An 18,628-nucleotide genomic window follows, 5' to 3' on the forward strand; every position below is an offset into this window, starting at 1 on the left:
AAAAAAAAAAGAGAACAACTTATAGAAAGACAGAAAAACAATAAAAATTAAAAAATTAAAACAAAAAATATTTGATAGAAATGGAAAATAAAAAAAAATAATGGAATAAATAAAAAATGGTAAATTAGGAAAAAAAAATAAAATAGAGGGAACAGAGAAAGAGAGAGAGAATATTTGATAAGAAAAAAATAGAAAATAAAGAAAAATAACAAAATAACAAAATAAATAATTGATATATGAAATATTTATTAAAAAAACTGATAAAAAAATAAAAAACAAAAAACTAATAGATATATAACGAAAGAAAGAAAAATAAAAAATAATTAATATAATTTATAAAGGATAGAAAAAAAAGTTATTTTATTGAAAAAAATTAAAAAACAAAAGAAAAATAAAATAAAATAATTAAAAAATTTTAATTGGATATATTTATTAAAATATAAATTTTTTTTTCTTTACAATTTTCTATTTCTAAGATATTTTAAAAAATTAAAATAATATTTTTTCTCTCCACCTTTCTATTTATAAATTTAAAAAATAAATTAAAATAATATATATTTTATTATTTTTAAAATAGAAAAAATATTATTTTATTCTATTTTATTTTTTATTTATTTTTTAAAATTATTTTTTAAAAATTACTGGTCAAACAAGTAATTTTTTATTTTAAAAACAATTTTAATTTATAAACGGATGATGAAACAGATTCTTTATTTTCTCTTTTGTTTTTTTTTTTTGTTTTAACCACATTATGGATAATCTTTTTCTAAAGAAAAAATATTATTTTTAATCCACTTTATAGTAAGACAGGTTACCTTTACATGTGTGGCGCCACCGATTATGCCCCTGAACAATAGTAACGAAGTAGATAGTTTGGTCTGTTTTTCGCATCCCTATTACTCCAAAATTTGAGATACGAGAGTTCAAATATTGGCCCGCTCATGCTTGTGTTGTACCAGTCCACTTGTCTTAACCCATTACTGCCTATCTGTTTTATATTCGTGCCAACATAATATTTATTTATTAAAAAAATTAATAATATTATAAAAAGTATATATAACAAATAGCTAAATTTACAACAATAAATTTATTTTATTATCTTAATAGGCAATTAATATATACATAAAAAAAAAAAAAAAAAAAACTACATAAACAATTAATTAATTATTTAACTTTAAAGTAAAAAAAAAAAATCTAAATAAACAAAAATACGGTAATGAACAATTAAAAAGTTTAATTTTTATGATCATCGTGCCAAACATTATGTAGTAATCATGAGATAAATCATAACCTTTGGAAGAAAATCAGTTAACTAATTTGTTCCCTGCAACATCAACCACCATGTCTAAAACAACCATTCTGCTGCAACCAGTAAGTCGGTTGTGATCATCATCTACAACTTAGAAACAGCTTCACCGGCTATAACATCAACATTCTCCTATCAGGTGATCATCACCTACGACTTAGAAACAGCATCACCAGTTATGACATCAACATTCTCCTATCAGGCCCATTCACTCTTTTCTCGAGCATAGCTATAAAACCCGGTAAATATTTGAGAGAGGACACGATACTTTTTAGCAATAATGAGCTATATCATAATCTGGAGGATATGATACTTCTTTGTAATAATGAGCTAAATCATATCTTACCATCAAGAAAATCAGTAGATTAATTTGTTCACTGCAATCAGCACACTGCTTAATCAACCATACCATTACTTCTAAGACCACCATACTGCCGCAACCAGCAAATCATTTGTGATCATCATCATTTTGTGATCATCATCTACGACATAGTAACAGCATCACCAGCGACAACATCAACATTCTCCTATCAGGCTCATTCACTCTTCTCGAGCATAACTATAAAATTCAATAAATATTTTAGGGAGAATCAGGATTCCCATCAACTAAATCAGAGAAATGAGTTAGATCACACTCACAAGTGTGGGTATGACAGCATGGAAATGAACACAAAAAGAGAAGAAAGAAAAAAAACATTCAATGAAAAAAATAATAATAATAATAATAAAAGAAAAAAAAAAGAAAAAAAGATAACAACCAACACATTTTGAAATTTTAAAAAACTCTTTATAGATACCCTAAATATCACTACAAAGTCCATAAAAATGCTAAACTGGCCCGCTTAAAACAATGAAAAGTTCAGTATGTAAACAGTAACACACGAGAGAAATCCAATCCTACCAAAACTACCACTTAAATTCCGATAATCAAGGTCCTGAACATTAACAAAACAGTCAGATCAGACCACTCGAGATGTCTTTGTAGATCTCCTTACACGCCCATTACATCATTCCTGCAAAATACAATTTAGGAAATAGCCAATTAAGTACTCAATCCTATTTATCGATATTCTACTGAGAACAAATACAAATAGGCCCTATGATAACTCACCTCAATATCTGAATATCTTGGAGATGGGCTCCGAGAATCAGCAGAACGACGCCGTGGTGGTGAAGGACTACGAGAAAGGGACCGTCCATCACGACTGCGCCGATCAGGACTTTCACCCCTAGGTGATGGAGTTCTGCGTGGCAGAGGACTCTTGTCAGGACTTAGACTATGCCGAGCAGGTGACGCACTATGGGATACAAAGTTGCACAAGAAAATTTAAGACAAGTGAAAAGCAGATAGGATGTGATGACACATTAATTAGCCCAATCAAATAGTATTATAGTTGCTTACCTATCCATAGATCGACTCCAACTGCGGCTTCGGCTTCTGCTTCGACTACGCCGTTCATCATAATAGCGGCCTTTTCCCTTGCTCCTGTAATAATCTGGACTAGCACTGGGACTCCTGCTCCGGTGCCGATAATCTCTGTCCCTTCCACGATATCGGCTGCGTTCATACCTGTCCCAACTTCTACTTCGACTTCTTCTCCTGTAGTCTCGATCTCTGTAATCATCCCTGTACCTAACAGATGTATAAAGTACAGATAGCTTGAGGATCAGAAAGTCATATGAGCTCAGAAAGAAAATTAACTACAACTGATAAAGTCACGTTAAAGAAATTCACATTGAGAACCCACATCATCACATGTCAGGATATGAACTTGCAATAAAAATATCCGCAATCCCCAATAATAACCAAGCATAAGGGATTTACCTTCTTCGAGGACTACGGCTTCTTGATCTATACTTTGATTTTGGGAAAACTTCAGTGATCCTTCCCTTATGACTGAAATCAGAATGAAAAACAAGTAACTTTACAATCAACAATCCAGAAACCAAAATTTATACAAAAATGTCAAATTTTCCATTGAAAGAAAAGACTTCATGATCATGGTGACAGAATAACCACAAGGACAAAAAAATATAAATATAAATATAAAGTATATCAACAATATAACTATAAACTACCAAAACAAGCAAGTTATCAATTTTTAAAAAGTTAAATTAATGAGGAACAATTAAAAATCATTGTATTGATATAAATCTTTAATTCACACCCGACTGCAATAGAAAAAAGCCAGTGTCAAAATTAGCCCCCTCAAATATTTGATGCAATGTAAAATTGTCACAAGGCACCAAATCAAGCTTTATCCCATCATAAAATCACTACACAATAAGTAACTAAATGACTAAATTTTGAACTTACATCCTCTCAGCATTTGGCCCATATTTTGCAAATTGAACAGTAATCTCTCGGCCATCGACAACTCTTCCTGAGAAGTATTTAAAATTGTTAGACAAGTGACCATTTACCATATTATAAAAATATGCTTAAACACATAGTATCAACAAATTGGAAATAGTACATATATGAATTATATATTCATATATAAATAGATAGGAAAAAAAAAAAAAAAAAGTCCAAGAGAAAGAAATTTTATACCATCTAGCCTTTCAACTGCTTTTTGTGCCTCATCTGCATATTTGTATCGCACAAAGGCAAAGCCCCTCGATTCGCCAGTCCTAAACCAAAAGTTAAACAAATTAATTTTAAAGAAAAGGAACAAAATAACGTACAAAGGAAAAAATCCATAGAACTTAAAAAATATATATTTATACGTATCTATATATATATATAGATATATATACATATATCTTTCTACAAGTATTCCATCCAATTTATCAGGAATAAAACTCATTTTCGAAAGAAAATAAAATTGAACAGCGATGGAAAAAAATCCCAACTTCTCAGTATCCAAACAGAAATTAAACTACAACAGAAAAGAGTTGAGTAACATTCAAACATTTGGTTATTAGAAGGAAAAAAAAAAAAAAGTTACGTCTAGTTTCTCAGGAATCGAACAGAAACCAAAGAGAGAGGGCGAAAAAAGAAACGTTAGAAGAGAGCGTTGTGGAACCTTCGGTCTCTAGGGATGAAGATATCAACAACTTTTCCGTACTTATCGAAAAGCGGAAAGAGATCATCAGCAGTGGTACCTAATCGTAAAAACACATAGAAAAAATTTCATTCAATCAATTAAAACCCTAAAACCAAACAACTATGACCATCAAATCCTAAGATAGAGAGAGAGAGAAAAAGAGAGAGGAAGCTTACGGAAGGTGATGTTGAGGACGAGAAGAGAGTAGGTATCGGCGATATCCGGTGGACCAGACCTACCGAAGTGCGACATGGTTGCTGCAGAGCAAGAGAGAGTATAGGGAATTAGGACTTGCTAGGGTTTGTGGACAGAGAAGGGTCCAGAAGGAGAGAGCGCACAAGGAAGCTTCAGCGTTTTTTAGTATTTATAGATTTCATATTGTAATTTTATAAATTAATTTGTAAAAAAATATTTACATAGTTGATCCTTAAACTATAGCATTAATTGCAATTAGTCCCCAAACTTTTTTTTTTCCTTCCAAAACCGACTGAAATTTTGAATTTGGCCCAAAGGCATGACTAAGTTTCGGATTGAAAGTGCCAAAAAAACAAAAGAAAAAAAAGCACGATAGAGATCAAATTGCGTCCATCCCTTGTAAGAAATAAAGGGATAATGTGGTTATTAAAAAAAAAAAAAAGTTGAGAAAAACAAAATTTGAAATTTGGGCAGTGCATAATTGTTTTTTATCATTAATTACATTTTAATATAATATAATTTGGAGAATTTTACTTTCCACTCTTAAAATTAAAACAATTTTATTTAAGTTATTATTTATTGCATTTTGATCAAATTAGATTTTTTTAGTTAATGGTAATTGGATTTAAAATACAATATGTTGCCATCAAGGTTATCTAATTTTAATTTGTTACTATTTAGATTCTTTTTTTTTCTTTTTTTTTTTTTGGCATTTTAGTTCTAATTGTAAATTGTCAAATTGAAATTTTAATGTTTAAATTGAAACATTTTAAATTTAAAGATTAAAAGTATAATTTCTTTAAATAAGGGATGCTAAAATACAACTAATCTTTTTTAGATATACAACTTTAAAATCAATCTTCTCAATATTGGTTTTCTTATTTTTTTTAGTTATAAATGTTTGATATTTTGCAATTGATTATATTAGGGTTTTATAGTGTAAATTGGTGATTGTGTGATTGTGATGTTATTGTTATCTTTGAATAAAGTTTTCTTCAAATTCCCTGCATCATTTGTGACCAATATTCACATCTAAAATAGTGCAAGTCCTAATAAAGAAAAAAATAATAATAACCAACCAATTAATCATAAAATATCATTAAAGACCTTGATATATGCATCAAAAGAAAATAATTCAAGCACAATATCCATCAAAATTTAAAAAATAAAAAAATAAAACGTGGAAGAAGTTCAATACCTTTTGGAAAGATAATTTAAAAATTATAAAAAAATAAAAAATACAATCCTCAAAATGTATCCAAAAGATGCAATAAACAACACCCCACTGTTAAAAGGTGGAAGAAGTTCAATACCTTTTCGAAAGATAATTTAAAAATTAAAAAGAAAAAATACAATCCTCAAAATGTATCCAAAAGATGCAACAAACAACACTCCACTGTTAAAAGGTGGAAGAAGTTCAATACCTTTTGGAAAGATAAAAAAGCTTACAAGGAAAACTTTGAGAAGGGCAAAAAATCTCAATCTCATACGAGAAAGATTGTATGCCCAATTGAAAGTGTCAAAATGGATAATGAGGTATTGATTGTGCATGTGAATAGTATTATATGATGCTAAGATCCTTATAAAAGTAGATGCTTAATTTTAAGAAGGTTAATATATAAATGGATTCAAATATTATTAGTGGGTCGAATTTTTTCATCCTTATTTCAATATATTGTGGAAGGTTGTAAATAAAATTTAAGAAGAAAGTGAAAAATCACGTCTAACAAATGAATTAATTTCTACGCTATATTTGTAGACTTTCTCAAATAATAAAATCACTGAAAATATGTAGTTGTAAATCCACTCCCCCCTAAATCTTACTTGTAGCTTTGACGCTTATTGATTGTATCAAGGTTTGCTACCAAATAAAGTAAAAAAGAAAAAAGGTTTGTTTTCTTTATTATATATTGGATGGCATATATCCCCTTTTATTAACATTATAAAAAATAAAATCTTAGACAATTGATGTTATATTTTATAAGTGCTCATATCTTTTGTGATAAATAATGAACAAAACGTTTATATTTCGGAATGTACATTGTAAGGGTGTGCCAAAAAATTAACTAACAGATGAAAACAACTGATATAATCCAATCCAATTTGTTTAGGATAATTTTTTAATATAATCGGGTTGGATTGACTTTAAAAATTAAAAATCAATTATCGGTTTAATCTAACTTAGTTTTAAAAGTGAAAATCTAATTACAGATCCAAACAAAGTTGGTTAACAATATATATAATAAAATTATATATGTTTAAATTTTACATTATTATCTACATATGCAAGTCTTTAATTTTTTATTAAGCTTTGACTTATGCTGTTTTTTATTTTAATATTTATGTATTATTTTTTTTAGATATTCTATCCATTTAAAAAAAAAAAAAGTAATTTATACAATGAAAAAAATTCAAAAGCCAAAGATTATTGTTCAAAATTTTAAATTCAAAAAGTCCAAAAGTTTTTAAAAAAAGCTCAAAAATTAAAAAAGTCCAAAAGTTTTAAAAAAAAGCTTAAAAATTAAAAAAAGCCCATATTCAAATCAATCCAAATTGATTACTAGTTCGATTGGTTTGAATTGTGTTTCTTATATAAATAGGTTTGGTTTAAATTGAAATTAAAAAGATTACTAATTGGGGATTGGACTGATTATTCAAAAATTTGGTAAGGTCAGTTCCAAATTCGATGAACATCCCTAATACATTATCTCTTATTTTGTTTTAATTTAACCCTTATAGCACAAACTTTTTCACAAATTAAGTGCACTCTAATAGTTTATTTATTAAAAAAGTCATAGTTTATTTAATGAAAACATCATTTGACATAAGTAGAAATTTTTCCAAATTTTTATTTTATAAAATAAGGAGAAACTTTTCCAAATTGTCATTAAATAAACATTTGTTGTTTTCATTAAATTCGTCAAAATAATTATTATTCAAAATTTTGCAAAATTGAAATTTTCAATTCAATAAGGGTAAATACATAAATTGAAACAACAAAAATTTTGCTACTGAACTGAAAAGGACTAAATCGAAACAAAAATCATAATATAGTGACACCAAATTATAATAATTTCTAGAAATGCAGATGCAAATTTTAAAAACCATAAAACAGAGGGGGCATTTTGAAATTTGCCCTCTTTAAAGCAGCTATGAAAAAAAAAAAAAAAATGGACTATTTATTATTTGGACCGCATAATGTTTATTCATGTCAGACATATATACTTTATTTTAACTGCCAGTGTGACCTTAAGACTGAGTAATATAGAGTATGGAATGTTGAGTATTTTATTTATTTAGTTATTTGAATGTTGTATATCGACGCGCGAGCGTAAGGAAAAACCGTAAAGACGAGCAAAGACAAAGGACTCAGCAGTTAGTAACAAGAAAACACGGACTATAGCTCCAGGCTTATTATGTAAATTACCCAAAACACTCAAACACACACACACAAAATACATTCTTTCTTTTTCCTCTCTCCCTCATTCGCTACCCCAAATTTTCTACCTAAACAGATCAAAAACAATCCCTAAAATTTTTCCCATTTCCCAAACACTAATTTTCTTTCAATTTTTCTCATGCCAAACCCTAACATTTTCCTTCCCTTTCCACCCTTCCAAACACCACCCGAGTAAAGCTCAAAATTCGCTACTGCTAATTACAATTCTTTTTTCTTTTTTTCTGAATTTTACGGTATTAATTGGTTGATGGCGGAGGGAGGTTCGGAGAGAGGAGAGATCACTGGAAGCTTGTTAGCTTCCATGGACTCGACGGAATCGCGTTGGGTCTTCCAGGATGAGGAAGATTCGATGATCGATGAGGATGAAGAGGAAGAAGATTTGCGGCGACGGCCTACGACTTTGGATTCCGAGGATGATGATGAGGAAGATAATGCTGAGCAGAGGTTGATTCGGACCGGTCCGCGGATTGATTCGTTTGACGTTGAAGCCCTCGAGGTTCCTGGAGCTCAACGCCATGAATACGAGGTGCTTTCGATTTTTTCCTCATTCCGTCATAATTGAACTGCGAAATGCATTGGTTTAAAGTGAACGGATCGCTTTGGCATTTTTTTTTTTTTTGGTTAGTTTATGGAATCTTGTTTTGTTTATCTTGGTCAGTGCTTTTTCCTTCAAAAAATGAATAACTAGCTCTCTAAAGTGTTGCTCAAAAAAGTAGACTAGACTCGAGAGTGGTATGGTTCGTGTATGTGTTTTTTCCAGTATATTTACTCAGTTTGATATTTTTGTTTATGAACCTTATACAGAGCTTACATATGCAAATAAATACAATTACCCTCTTGGAAATCTCGCGTCATCTGTGCTACTATTGTGATACATTTTATCTTGATTTTCAGTTTTTTAGAATTTTAGTTCTTAAAATGGAGTTTGAGAGGCCTTACATTTGTTTGGCAATTCAATTTAAAAGAGATGAGAAGTGACGTGATGCGAGAGAACAGGCTGTTGGAAGAAAAGAGAGAAAAAAAAAAAAAAATCCTCTTCGTACTGGGTGATACTTTTGAGATTTATATGAATGGGGAAGAGAAAATTTCTTTTTCCAATTTTCAGTTCAGTAGATAAGACTAAGCTCTCAACTGGGGTATTAAATATGCTGTTATCTGTATTCAGAAATCTTGAATGTTGTGAGAGCTCCCTTTCTGTTGGTAAAATGTTATAAGAGCTCTTAAATAGGAGCAAGGTAAAATTGTCAAAGTATGAATATGGATTGTTTAATTATGCACGAAGGATAATGAATGGTGCTTCTGAATGGTGTTCAAGTTTGAGCACAATTCTTGTTGAGGATAGTAAGTTATTGAGGGTGATTAAGGGCCAACTAATCCACTATAGGTTTGGTTGGACGAATTATCCTTTTTTTTTTTTTTATCATCATTATTTGAATTAATTAATTAATCCTTTTTTATCTTCATTATTTTAGTTAATTAATTAATTAAAATGCATGGGCAGTTCACATATTGATTCTTCTCTACGGAAAGCCTCCCATTTTTTTCCATTTGTATTTTTCAGAACAAACTTCCACTGATCTTTTCATTGTTTTGGAAAGGTGTTAATTCAACATAGTTTTTTAATCATGTTACATCAGCAATGTTGTTACCACTTTAATCTACTATTGTACTAATAGCTCATTAATTTCCTATTCAGTTTGCTTGTATAGTAATTTATGACTTCTGCTTGATTTGTTCATTTAAGCATCTAATATCACACTTTATGGTGTGCTAATAAATAGAATTGTTTAATAAGATGTTCCTCTGGTAGTGTTACATGTATCTAATGAATATATTACACTGTATATTTGTGGGTTCTTTTTGTCTTTTAACTTATGGATTTTGGTTCCGTTTTCAGTTTTATCTCATGGATTATATAATAATCAACTATTCAAGAGGACAAAAATATATGCAACTAAGGAAAAAAAAAACTTTAAAACTAACTGCTTTTATGATGCGTGTTTCCCAAATAAATTAAGAAAAAAGAAACAGTACCAACCTTTATTTTGATTTTTCCACAATGGAACCTGGAATTTCAGCTGATTGGGCTCATAAAAATTTTATGGTGCTTTCATCTATGTGATTGCATTTATTCTACTCACTGAAATTCTTGGTGAATATTAGAAAAGGTCCTGAAGAATGAAAATTGGTACCGTGAAGAATGGTGGGGATGAGGGCAGCTATTTTTTTATCGTTAGCTTTTTAATTATCTCAGTTGCCTTATTTCCATAAACTTGGGTTATTAGAGAAATGGCATGGAATGCCACTTGTAATGTCAACTCCAATAAGCTTTTTTATTTGATTAAGAAAGTTTATATTTCCTTCTAATTTGTATCAGCAGAAGTCTGGTCTTTGGGTTTGTTTGACTCAGGTTTATATTTTACAGTGTATGGGGAAACTTGGTTGGTATAAGATTTGTTGGGACCCAAAGCTTTCTTACTTTATTGTTTCTTAAAAGATTTGACAATTAAAAGAGATACTTTTGAATTATACAATCAAAATTGTTTTGCATATGGCAGTGATTTAGTGTATTAAGACTTTTAACTTCATTGATAATTATATTTTATTGCAGGACTGCAATTTGGGAAGGAAAATAATACTTGCTTTTCAGACCCTAGGTGTTGTTTTTGGTGATGTTGGAACTAGTCCGTTGTATACATTTAGTGTGATGTTTAATAAGGCACCTATTGATGGAAATGAAGATATTCTTGGAGCACTGTCACTAGTTCTGTATACCTTAATCTTAATTCCCCTGGTCAAATATGTTTTGGTCGTTCTTTGGGCCAATGATGATGGTGAAGGTATGCTGGAAATTCCAATGCCTTCAATTTTGTACCAGCTTCTCTTCTTTTCCTCCCTCCTTCCTCACTTTATCTACATGCACTCACACATCTATATAACTGAAATGATTGATCTGACTTTTTATAGAAATAAGTATTTCATAATAAGATGATTCTTCCAGGTGGTACTTTTGCTTTGTACTCGTTGATTTGTCGGTATGCAAAGGTGAGTCTTATTCCAAATCAGCTTCCATCTGATGCTCGTATATCAAGCTTCAGGCTAAAGGTGCCATCCCCTGAACTTGAGAGATCTCTTAAAATCAAGGAAAGACTTGAGACTTCACTAACACTGAAAAAGCTTCTGCTGATGTTAGTGCTTGTTGGTACTTCTATGGTGATTGCCAATGGGGTTGTTACACCGGCAATGTCAGGTTTCTGCATAATCAATCCTTTTTTTTTTTTTTTTTTTCTTTGGGTGTCAAGGTTGAAAAAAATGAGAGCTGTTATAGACCTATATTATATATTACTTATTCTATTTGTTAGTGTGGGTCTGTTTAATTGTTCCCAAATTTAGTGCATACCATTTTATTGTTATTTATATATTCATTTCAATGTTGATGCAGTAGTGTCAGCTGTAGGAGGCTTAAAGGTGGGAGTAGATGCCATTAATGAAGGTACATCAGCCTTTTAATCAACCTTGTTAATATATATATATATATATATATATATATTTATTTATGTAGTACATGATGAATGCGGTTTTCTTTTAACATAAATTACGTGGCTAACTTAATTCGTTCTTGTATGATATATGGTTATGCATTAAGACCTAAAATGAAAATTTTACAGTAGTTTATCTTTCTTACGTCACTGTGAATTTAGTACTCTCTCTGGTCTGAGGCATTGATGGTATCATATCTTTTTTAAGGGCTATGAAAGCTGTGGTCTCGGGGTAAACATATGGCCTTCCTTCTATGGAGTATTAGTGTAGAATTTTGTTGGTACAAAGTGAAGAAAAGATATATTTTCTTGGCTCTCAGAAAATTTTGCAATTTGATATTTTAAGTTATAGAAATGTTACCACAGCATATAAATTACTTCCAGCAGTGTGATATATCAGTTATCAAAAAGATCTAAAGTTACAAATTTACAGTATTTTAGTCAATTAGGGTGCCTTCTCTGATCCAGGGTGGTGTTATATCAGTTTTAAGGGCCAGAGAGCTATAATCTCATGTTAAACTGCCTTAGTTTGGTTATGAGTGTCGAATTTTGTTGGTATTAGTGATGAAATAAAAAATAAATTAAAAAAAAAAGATTCTTTCTCTTAGAAAATTTTGCAATTTGATATTTTAATCTATAAAAATGTTTAGTGCAGTGCATAAATTACATTCTTGCATTGGTTTGAACATTTTTCAATGCTCAAACTTTTTTATATTTGGATTGAACATTGTTGGAATCAGGTTTGTCAGAGTTAGATCATACATTTTAATCTTTGGCTAAATGCAATCCTCTTTCTTGTGTTCGGTATGTCAAAATGGTATGACAGGGATAATTTCTTTATTTTGTATATAGTTTATCTGCTTATGTCCTTGTGGTTTTCAAGTTTATTTTAAGGCAACTAGTTGTATTATTATGTTAAAGTTCTTGCATATTTTTTTGGGTGCAGATGAAGTGGTGATGATTTCAGTTGCTTTCCTGATAATATTATTCAGTGTACAGAAATATGGCACAAGCAAAGTTGGACTCGCTGTTGGCCCAGCCTTATTCATATGGTTTTGTTCCCTTGCGGGCATTGGAATCTACAACCTTGTTAAATATGACAGCAGTGTTTTGAGGGCATTCAATCCTGTTCATATTTACTACTTTTTCAAGAGGAACTCAACAAAGGCTTGGTTTTCTCTAGGGGGTTGTCTCTTATGTGCAACAGGTAAACAGATCAATCAGAGAAAACTAAAATGTGGCAATACTTAATAATTTTAATATTTTTCTCATGTGTTTCAATCTTGTATGTACCAGTTAATTAATCTTTACCTCCCTGATGATTAGATCTTCCATAGGAATCAAAGACTTATTCACATTGAAAGTAAATGAAAAATAAAATGAATTTCTCATCCTCTACTTATGTATTGAATGGTTATTTTCTATCAGTAAAGTTTTGCTTCTTCAGAGAATTTCAAAATAATTCCACAAGAATCTTTATCTTCCACCAGGATTCCAATCCCTGTTCTTTCAAAAGTTTTTGTATTAATTTTTCATCCTAAATAACTGAGAAGAAAGCTATACAGTACACCTCATAAAGTTCTCCCTATCTTTGACTTTCCAATACCATCTGTGTTCTAAATATTTCTCAAGTTGAAGGGGCAGTTATCCAACACAATTCAGCCAGGCACGATATAGCTTACTTTATAATCTGAATGCTCAAAATACTTGCATTGTTGTTAAAAGGTGTTTATAGTTAAATTCAAATCATGAACAGCCAAAACAAATTCAAATCTCTTACCAATTTTTCATGTTTAATTTATGTTGGAAGGATGTTCTATATAAAGGCAGTTGCTAGTTTCTGTTTTATTGTAAATTCTTTTGTTTCTTTATGATCCTTGAAGATTTTTCATCATCTTTTTATGTATTGTATGCTTATAAAAAAATCTATATATTTTATGGTTGTTGTTTTATTAGATTTACTTTTGCTTCTTATAAAAATATAAAATCTGAATGTACACATTCGAGAACTTAATTGTGTATAGATTCCTATTTCTTTTTACCCATAACATAAAATGAAGCAGATTGGACAATTATTTTGTTTTCTTTGGAGGATGTCGTAAGTATTTCATTTTGCATGAGCATTTCAAGTCAAAATTTTGGCTTTAGGGAGGAAGCATTGACTTCCAAATGAAGGATTTAGGCTTGAAACCAAAAAAAAAAAAAAAAGGGAGCACAGAAGGTTCGTCAATTAATTTATCAAAAAATGATTTAACATGAGAAAATACCCATGGACTGAAGAGGGCAAGATTTTTTTATGTACATTGGGAGTATTGGTAGTGTTGTTATTCCAATTGGCAAGATCATATTTCTTCCTCTATCATGGTTTTCAGTTTTTATTTTGGAAATAAAGACTATTTGTCCTGAAATTTCATTCCCAAATTTTTGTTGTGTTAACATGCCTAGTTGAAGTATTTTCTTATGTTGCATACTTAAGGAGTATGTCACTTTCTGTTCTGAAGCTTAGGGAATAATAGAATCTGTAGGTACACTGACTAATTAATGTATAATTTAACTATTTAAGAACGTTCAATTGTAGTAAATTGAATAAATAATTGGTGAATCAGGATCCTTGCCGTCCCCTATATTTTATGTTGTTACTGATGGTGGCGTATGTTTTAGGTTCTGAGGCAATGTTTGCAGACCTTTGCTACTTTTCTGTGCGATCAGTTCAGGTAAACTAGCAAAAATGTAAATTTGTAGTATACAAATTCTTGTTTATTTCATATATGTGATAACTGTTAAGTTATGTTCTGATTTGGGTAATTGCTGTTTGCAGCTTACTTTTGTGTTTCTTGTTTTACCTTGCCTAATGTTGGGCTATTTGGGCCAAGCTGCATACCTTATGAACAATCATGCTGGATTTGAGCAAACTTTTTTTCATTCAATTCCAAGTAAGCCTGATTGTCTTTGATGATGTGGAAGGTGTAACTTCTTAACTACTTTTTAACTAATATGCCTGCTATAGAGAAAAATTGGACTTGATGTGAAATTATGCTATGGTGATGTCTGCAGGTGCTGCTTTCTGGCCCGTTTTATTCATTGCAAATATTGCTGCATTAATTGCCAGTCGTGCAATGACAACCGCTACATTCTCATGCATTAAACAGTCTATGGCACTTGGTTGTTTCCCTCGTCTTAAAATCATTCATACCTCCAGGAAATTTATGGGCCAAATTTATATCCCTGTTATAAATTGGTTTTTGTTGGTGGTTTGCCTAGTGTCCATCTGTACCATCTCAAGCATTAACGAGATTGGAAATGCTTATGGTAATTTTCTCCCTTGTTTTATTTTCATCTGTATTCATTTCTGTATGCCATTAGATCTTTTGGAATTTACTCTAGCAGTATAGGATACAATTGATTTCTTTCAGTTTATTCTTGTATTTGGGCATCATCATAAGATTACTTTGCATTTTTGAAAATTTTTTCTTTCACCATTTCACCCTTTCTCTTGTGCTGTGCTTCGTCCCTAAGAACAAGTAGATGTTAGAAAATCCTGTGTCTTTGAATCCTGTAATTGTTGATTCTATACCTTAAAGTAGATTTGTTTAAGAAAAGTTTCAAAAGAAGGCGTAATCTTTTTTTTTTTTTTTGTTTCTTTTCTGTTTTTTCGTTCCTTTTTATTGAAAACTTTACTAAATCAATAGAAAGCGCATAACATAAAGTTGAAGAGGATGATCAATCCTCAAAGAAAACTAAAATGATCAACTACAACATATCTTTTATTGGGATATTCCTAAAATCCTTGGAAAAAGCAGCCTTAGAGAAGCCCTAAGCTTGATTGAACCCCATAAAATCCTCACATCTTGACTACCATCTTCATAAGTTCTAGCATTTTCTTTCCAACCATTTTGACTAGAACAAAGCCATCAACTTCTCTTCTTCGTTTTCCTAATTTAAAAAATTGTATGTACTGATGTATGTTTGATAATTTGATATACATAACTGGGCCAACTTTCTAAAAATTTGTTGGTTGGTTTACAATAATAATAAACTTTGTTGATAAATTTTGAAAGCCGTTATTACATTACCAAAAAAATGTTCAGTGTTAATATTTTTGTAACTTATTTTCCTTATATTAGAAATGGTATGAAATAGAGAAAATTTTAATTAATCTGGCCTAAGATTTGACACTATTACAAGTAGTCATTACTGATTTTAAAACTCATTCATTGGCTCCCCAACCATAACCTGTACAATCCACTTTCATCAATCGATATTAATTGTAGTTAGCAATACGAGAGCTAACTAATGAATTTTCAAACTGAGTGACCTAGTACATTCGTGAATGAGGGGTTAATAAATTCAATGTATATTTATATGCTTTTAAATTTGTTTTGTAGCTCATGATATTGACTTTATGATAGACTAAATTTTTTAGGTATTGGCACACTATATGATTAACAAGTTAGTAACCGTGATCTTAGGAATCTTTTGATATGTTATATTTGTTGGTCATGCTCCAATTTCCCAGTTATCAGAACATGTAGGAAAAATTCCATAGTCTTTTCCTTTATTTGTGCCATGTCCATTGTCAAACCTACTTGTATGTTTATTTCTGTATCAATTCATTTATTTTACCCACTGCTTTTCCATTCTTTCAAGTACCAACTCATAGTAAACTGTGATCAGGTTTCTTCCACTTGTAAATAACTTAAGGTATTGGTCTCATTTTAGTTCTCCCTAAAATCTTAACAATATACATTAAATTTAAGTTAATAATATAATTTCTATAGCTGCATGTATTGTTTTTAATCTTGTTTTGTTGTTTGTTATCTAATCCTCCAGTATTCTTATAGTTATCCTCTTTTGCAGGAATTGCTGAGCTGGGAGTTATGATGATGACAACGATTTTAGTAACCATTGTTATGCTTCTTATATGGCAAATAAATATTATAATAGTGCTTAGTTTTCTTACATTCTTCCTTGGGTTGGAATTGATCTTTTTCTCATCGGTTTTGTGGAGTGTGGGAGATGGAAGTTGGATTATTTTGGTCTTTGCAGTAATTATGTTTTTCATAATGTGTGTCTGGAACTATGGAAGCAAGCTCAAATATGAAACTGAAGTCAAACAAAAGCTGTCAATGGATTTGATGCGGGAATTGGGTTGTAATCTGGGGACAATAAGGGCTCCTGGTATTGGCTTGGTCTATAATGAGTTGGCGAAGGGTATACCTGCAATTTTTGGCCACTTTTTGACTACTCTCCCAGCAATCCATTCAATGGTCATATTTGTTTGTATAAAGTATGTTCCAGTTCCTGTAGTGCCTCAAAGTGAAAGGTTCCTTTTTCGCAGAGTCTGCCCCAAAAGCTACCACATTTTTCGTTGCATTGCGAGGTAACATGTGCACTTACTCTAGACATTTTGTTTCTTTTTCGTTGAATCATAGGTGAGTGTGAGATTGGATAATGTGATACCGGACCTCTTTATAAACCTTAATGGTTGCGATACTTACTTCAAATAGTTTTCAAAAAGTTGAATGAATCATTTGGAAATAACTGCTCCCAATATTTTTTCTCCCAGACTTTTTGGGCCTCTTTTATGCAGTTTCTGCATGCTTGATGTAAAATTCAGGAATATGAACACTTAAAATGGCCTTGTGAACTTATTTCACTTTTCTCCATTTTATGTTTGCTTATTTTTTGCATCACTAAGTTTCACCTGATCATTAAATCAGGTATGGATACAAGGATGTTCGTAAAGAAAATCACCAGACGTTTGAGCAGCTGCTGATTGAGAGCCTTGAGAAATTCATTCGCCGGGAAGCTCAGGAAAGGTCATTGGAGAGCGATGGGGAAGGAGATACAGATACTGAGGATGAGTCCTCTTCCTCAAGGGTTCTTATAGCTCCCAATGGAAGTGTCTATTCACTTGGTGTTCCTTTACTGGCTGAATATAATAAGGAGACAAGCAGACCCATCTCAGAAGCAAGCACTTCTGAAGAGGTGAAGCCTGAGCCTTCTACTGACCCAACAGTGTCTGATGGTGAGCAGAGTCTTGAGAGGGAGCTGTCCTTCATTCGCAAGGCTAGAGAATCTGGAGTTGTTTATCTTCTCGGTCATGGTGATATAAGGGCGAGGAAGAATTCCTGGTTTATTAAGAAGTTAATCATCAATTACTTCTATGCTTTCTTGAGAAAGAATTGCAGGAGGGGAATTGCAAATTTAAGTGTGCCCCACTCGCATTTGATGCAGGTTGGTATGACATACATGGTTTAAAAGTGGACTTTTGGATGAAAATAAGGTCATCATAAATTGAAGATTATACCGGAATGCTACACATGCGACAGGTTCAGTACGTATACTCGGTTGTCAATTGAAGTGGAGATAAATTGTTTAGTGGCTTGATTTTGCCTGACCATTCGGATCTCTGCTGATCAATCGTTTTTTTCACATAAAAGTAAGCCAATTTGGAAAGTTTTGTGGTGTTTTTCTCTGTGAGTTGAGATCCATGTATTGATTTTTGTAATTAACCATGCAAAGATATGGAGTGTGATTTTATGATTCCTTCTTTCCACTCTACATTTTTGACCTTGACGTGTTTTTAAGTGGCATAAGGATGTACCTCTCACATGGATTTTTTGACACAAATACAAGCTGAGACGATGCTACTCTCTGCACATTAGTATCAAACTGACACGGGATTATTCAAAATCCAATCTTTACTTTTCAAAATCCAATGACTTTACTTCTGTCGAAGATGAATTATTTGATTAATTCAAAGTTTTTACTTTCTCGAATCATTTCTAGTGGTGCATTTTATGGAAAATTAAGGATGTTAAAATACTGGTTAGAATTTGGTATTAAATGTAAGGACAAATGCCATACCTGAAGTTTTTACAATATATGTACATGGATAGCAAAATTAAGCAAAATACTTTCTTCGTCAAAAATTTCCATCAGGTTAGACATAAGGAAAAAAAATAATAATAAATAAAAAAAATACTCAATTAATCGAAAATGGCATTATAAACTTGCTGTTTACTTGGATTGATAATGATCAAATCTTTTTAAAAGACGGTAATAACTCATTAAC

At 31.2% G+C, this 18,628-nt stretch overlaps 2 protein-coding genes across 6 annotated transcripts; one reads left to right on the forward strand and one right to left on the reverse strand.

The window, feature by feature from the left end:
• Positions 1–657: 657 nt before the first annotated feature.
• Positions 658–4,718, reverse strand: LOC107421538 (serine/arginine-rich splicing factor SC35). Of its 5 annotated transcripts, none has more exons than XR_003056423.3 (11): positions 4,533–4,718; positions 4,336–4,414; positions 3,861–3,940; positions 3,624–3,690; positions 3,132–3,203; positions 2,709–2,939; positions 2,418–2,550; positions 2,208–2,319; positions 1,653–1,865; positions 1,292–1,535; positions 658–988 (listed from the first exon to the last, which is right to left on the reverse strand). XR_003056423.3 is itself a non-coding variant. In XM_016030794.4 (8 exons), exons 1-8 carry the CDS (start codon positions 4,606–4,608, stop codon positions 2,314–2,316), a joined length of 798 nt encoding a protein of 265 aa, XP_015886280.3. In that variant the 5' UTR covers positions 4,609–4,716; the 3' UTR covers positions 2,072–2,313. The 5 variants fall into 5 exon arrangements, 1 of the variants encoding a protein (XP_015886280.3); XR_003056422.3 differs by having other exon boundaries at positions 658–984; positions 2,418–2,604; positions 4,533–4,716; XR_003056421.3 differs by having other exon boundaries at positions 2,418–2,604; positions 4,533–4,716.
• A 3,263-nt stretch (positions 4,719–7,981) lies between these two features.
• On the forward strand, positions 7,982–18,099 carry LOC107421512 (potassium transporter 7). Its single transcript, XM_048481145.2, has 10 exons — positions 7,982–8,537; positions 10,623–10,851; positions 11,013–11,261; positions 11,454–11,504; positions 12,497–12,757; positions 14,212–14,264; positions 14,369–14,483; positions 14,605–14,859; positions 16,408–16,930; positions 17,271–18,099. The coding sequence occupies exons 1-10, from the start codon at positions 8,259–8,261 to the stop codon at positions 17,809–17,811; spliced, it is 2,556 nt and encodes an 851-aa protein (XP_048337102.2). The 5' UTR covers positions 7,982–8,258; the 3' UTR covers positions 17,812–18,099.
• The last annotated feature ends 529 nt before the right edge of the window (positions 18,100–18,628 follow it).

Source organism: Ziziphus jujuba, chromosome 9, assembly GCF_031755915.1.
Source record: "Ziziphus jujuba cultivar Dongzao chromosome 9, ASM3175591v1".
Lineage (NCBI taxonomy): Eukaryota > Viridiplantae > Streptophyta > Magnoliopsida > Rosales > Rhamnaceae > Ziziphus > Ziziphus jujuba.

What these genes read in the sequence shown, in the direction of transcription:
- LOC107421538 (XM_016030794.4), bottom strand. Translation starts at nt 4,608, where the DNA reads ATGTCGCACTTCGGTAGGTCTGGTCCACCGGATATCGCCGATACCTAC. An exon ending in TTCATCCCTAGAGACCGAAG is followed by an intron (nt 3,941 to 4,335) that starts GTTCCACAACGC and finishes CTTTTGGTTTAG; the next exon opens with GACTGGCGAATCGAGGGGCT. An exon ending in AGCAGTTGAAAGGCTAGATG is followed by an intron (nt 3,691 to 3,860) that starts GTATAAAATTTC and finishes AATACTTCTCAG; the next exon opens with GAAGAGTTGTCGATGGCCGA.
- LOC107421512 (XM_048481145.2), top strand. Translation starts at nt 8,259, where the DNA reads ATGGCGGAGGGAGGTTCGGAGAGAGGAGAGATCACTGGAAGCTTGTTA. An exon ending in AGTAGATGCCATTAATGAAG is followed by an intron (nt 11,505 to 12,496) that starts GTACATCAGCCT and finishes TTTTGGGTGCAG; the next exon opens with ATGAAGTGGTGATGATTTCA. An exon ending in TTTCTGTGCGATCAGTTCAG is followed by an intron (nt 14,265 to 14,368) that starts GTAAACTAGCAA and finishes TGCTGTTTGCAG; the next exon opens with CTTACTTTTGTGTTTCTTGT.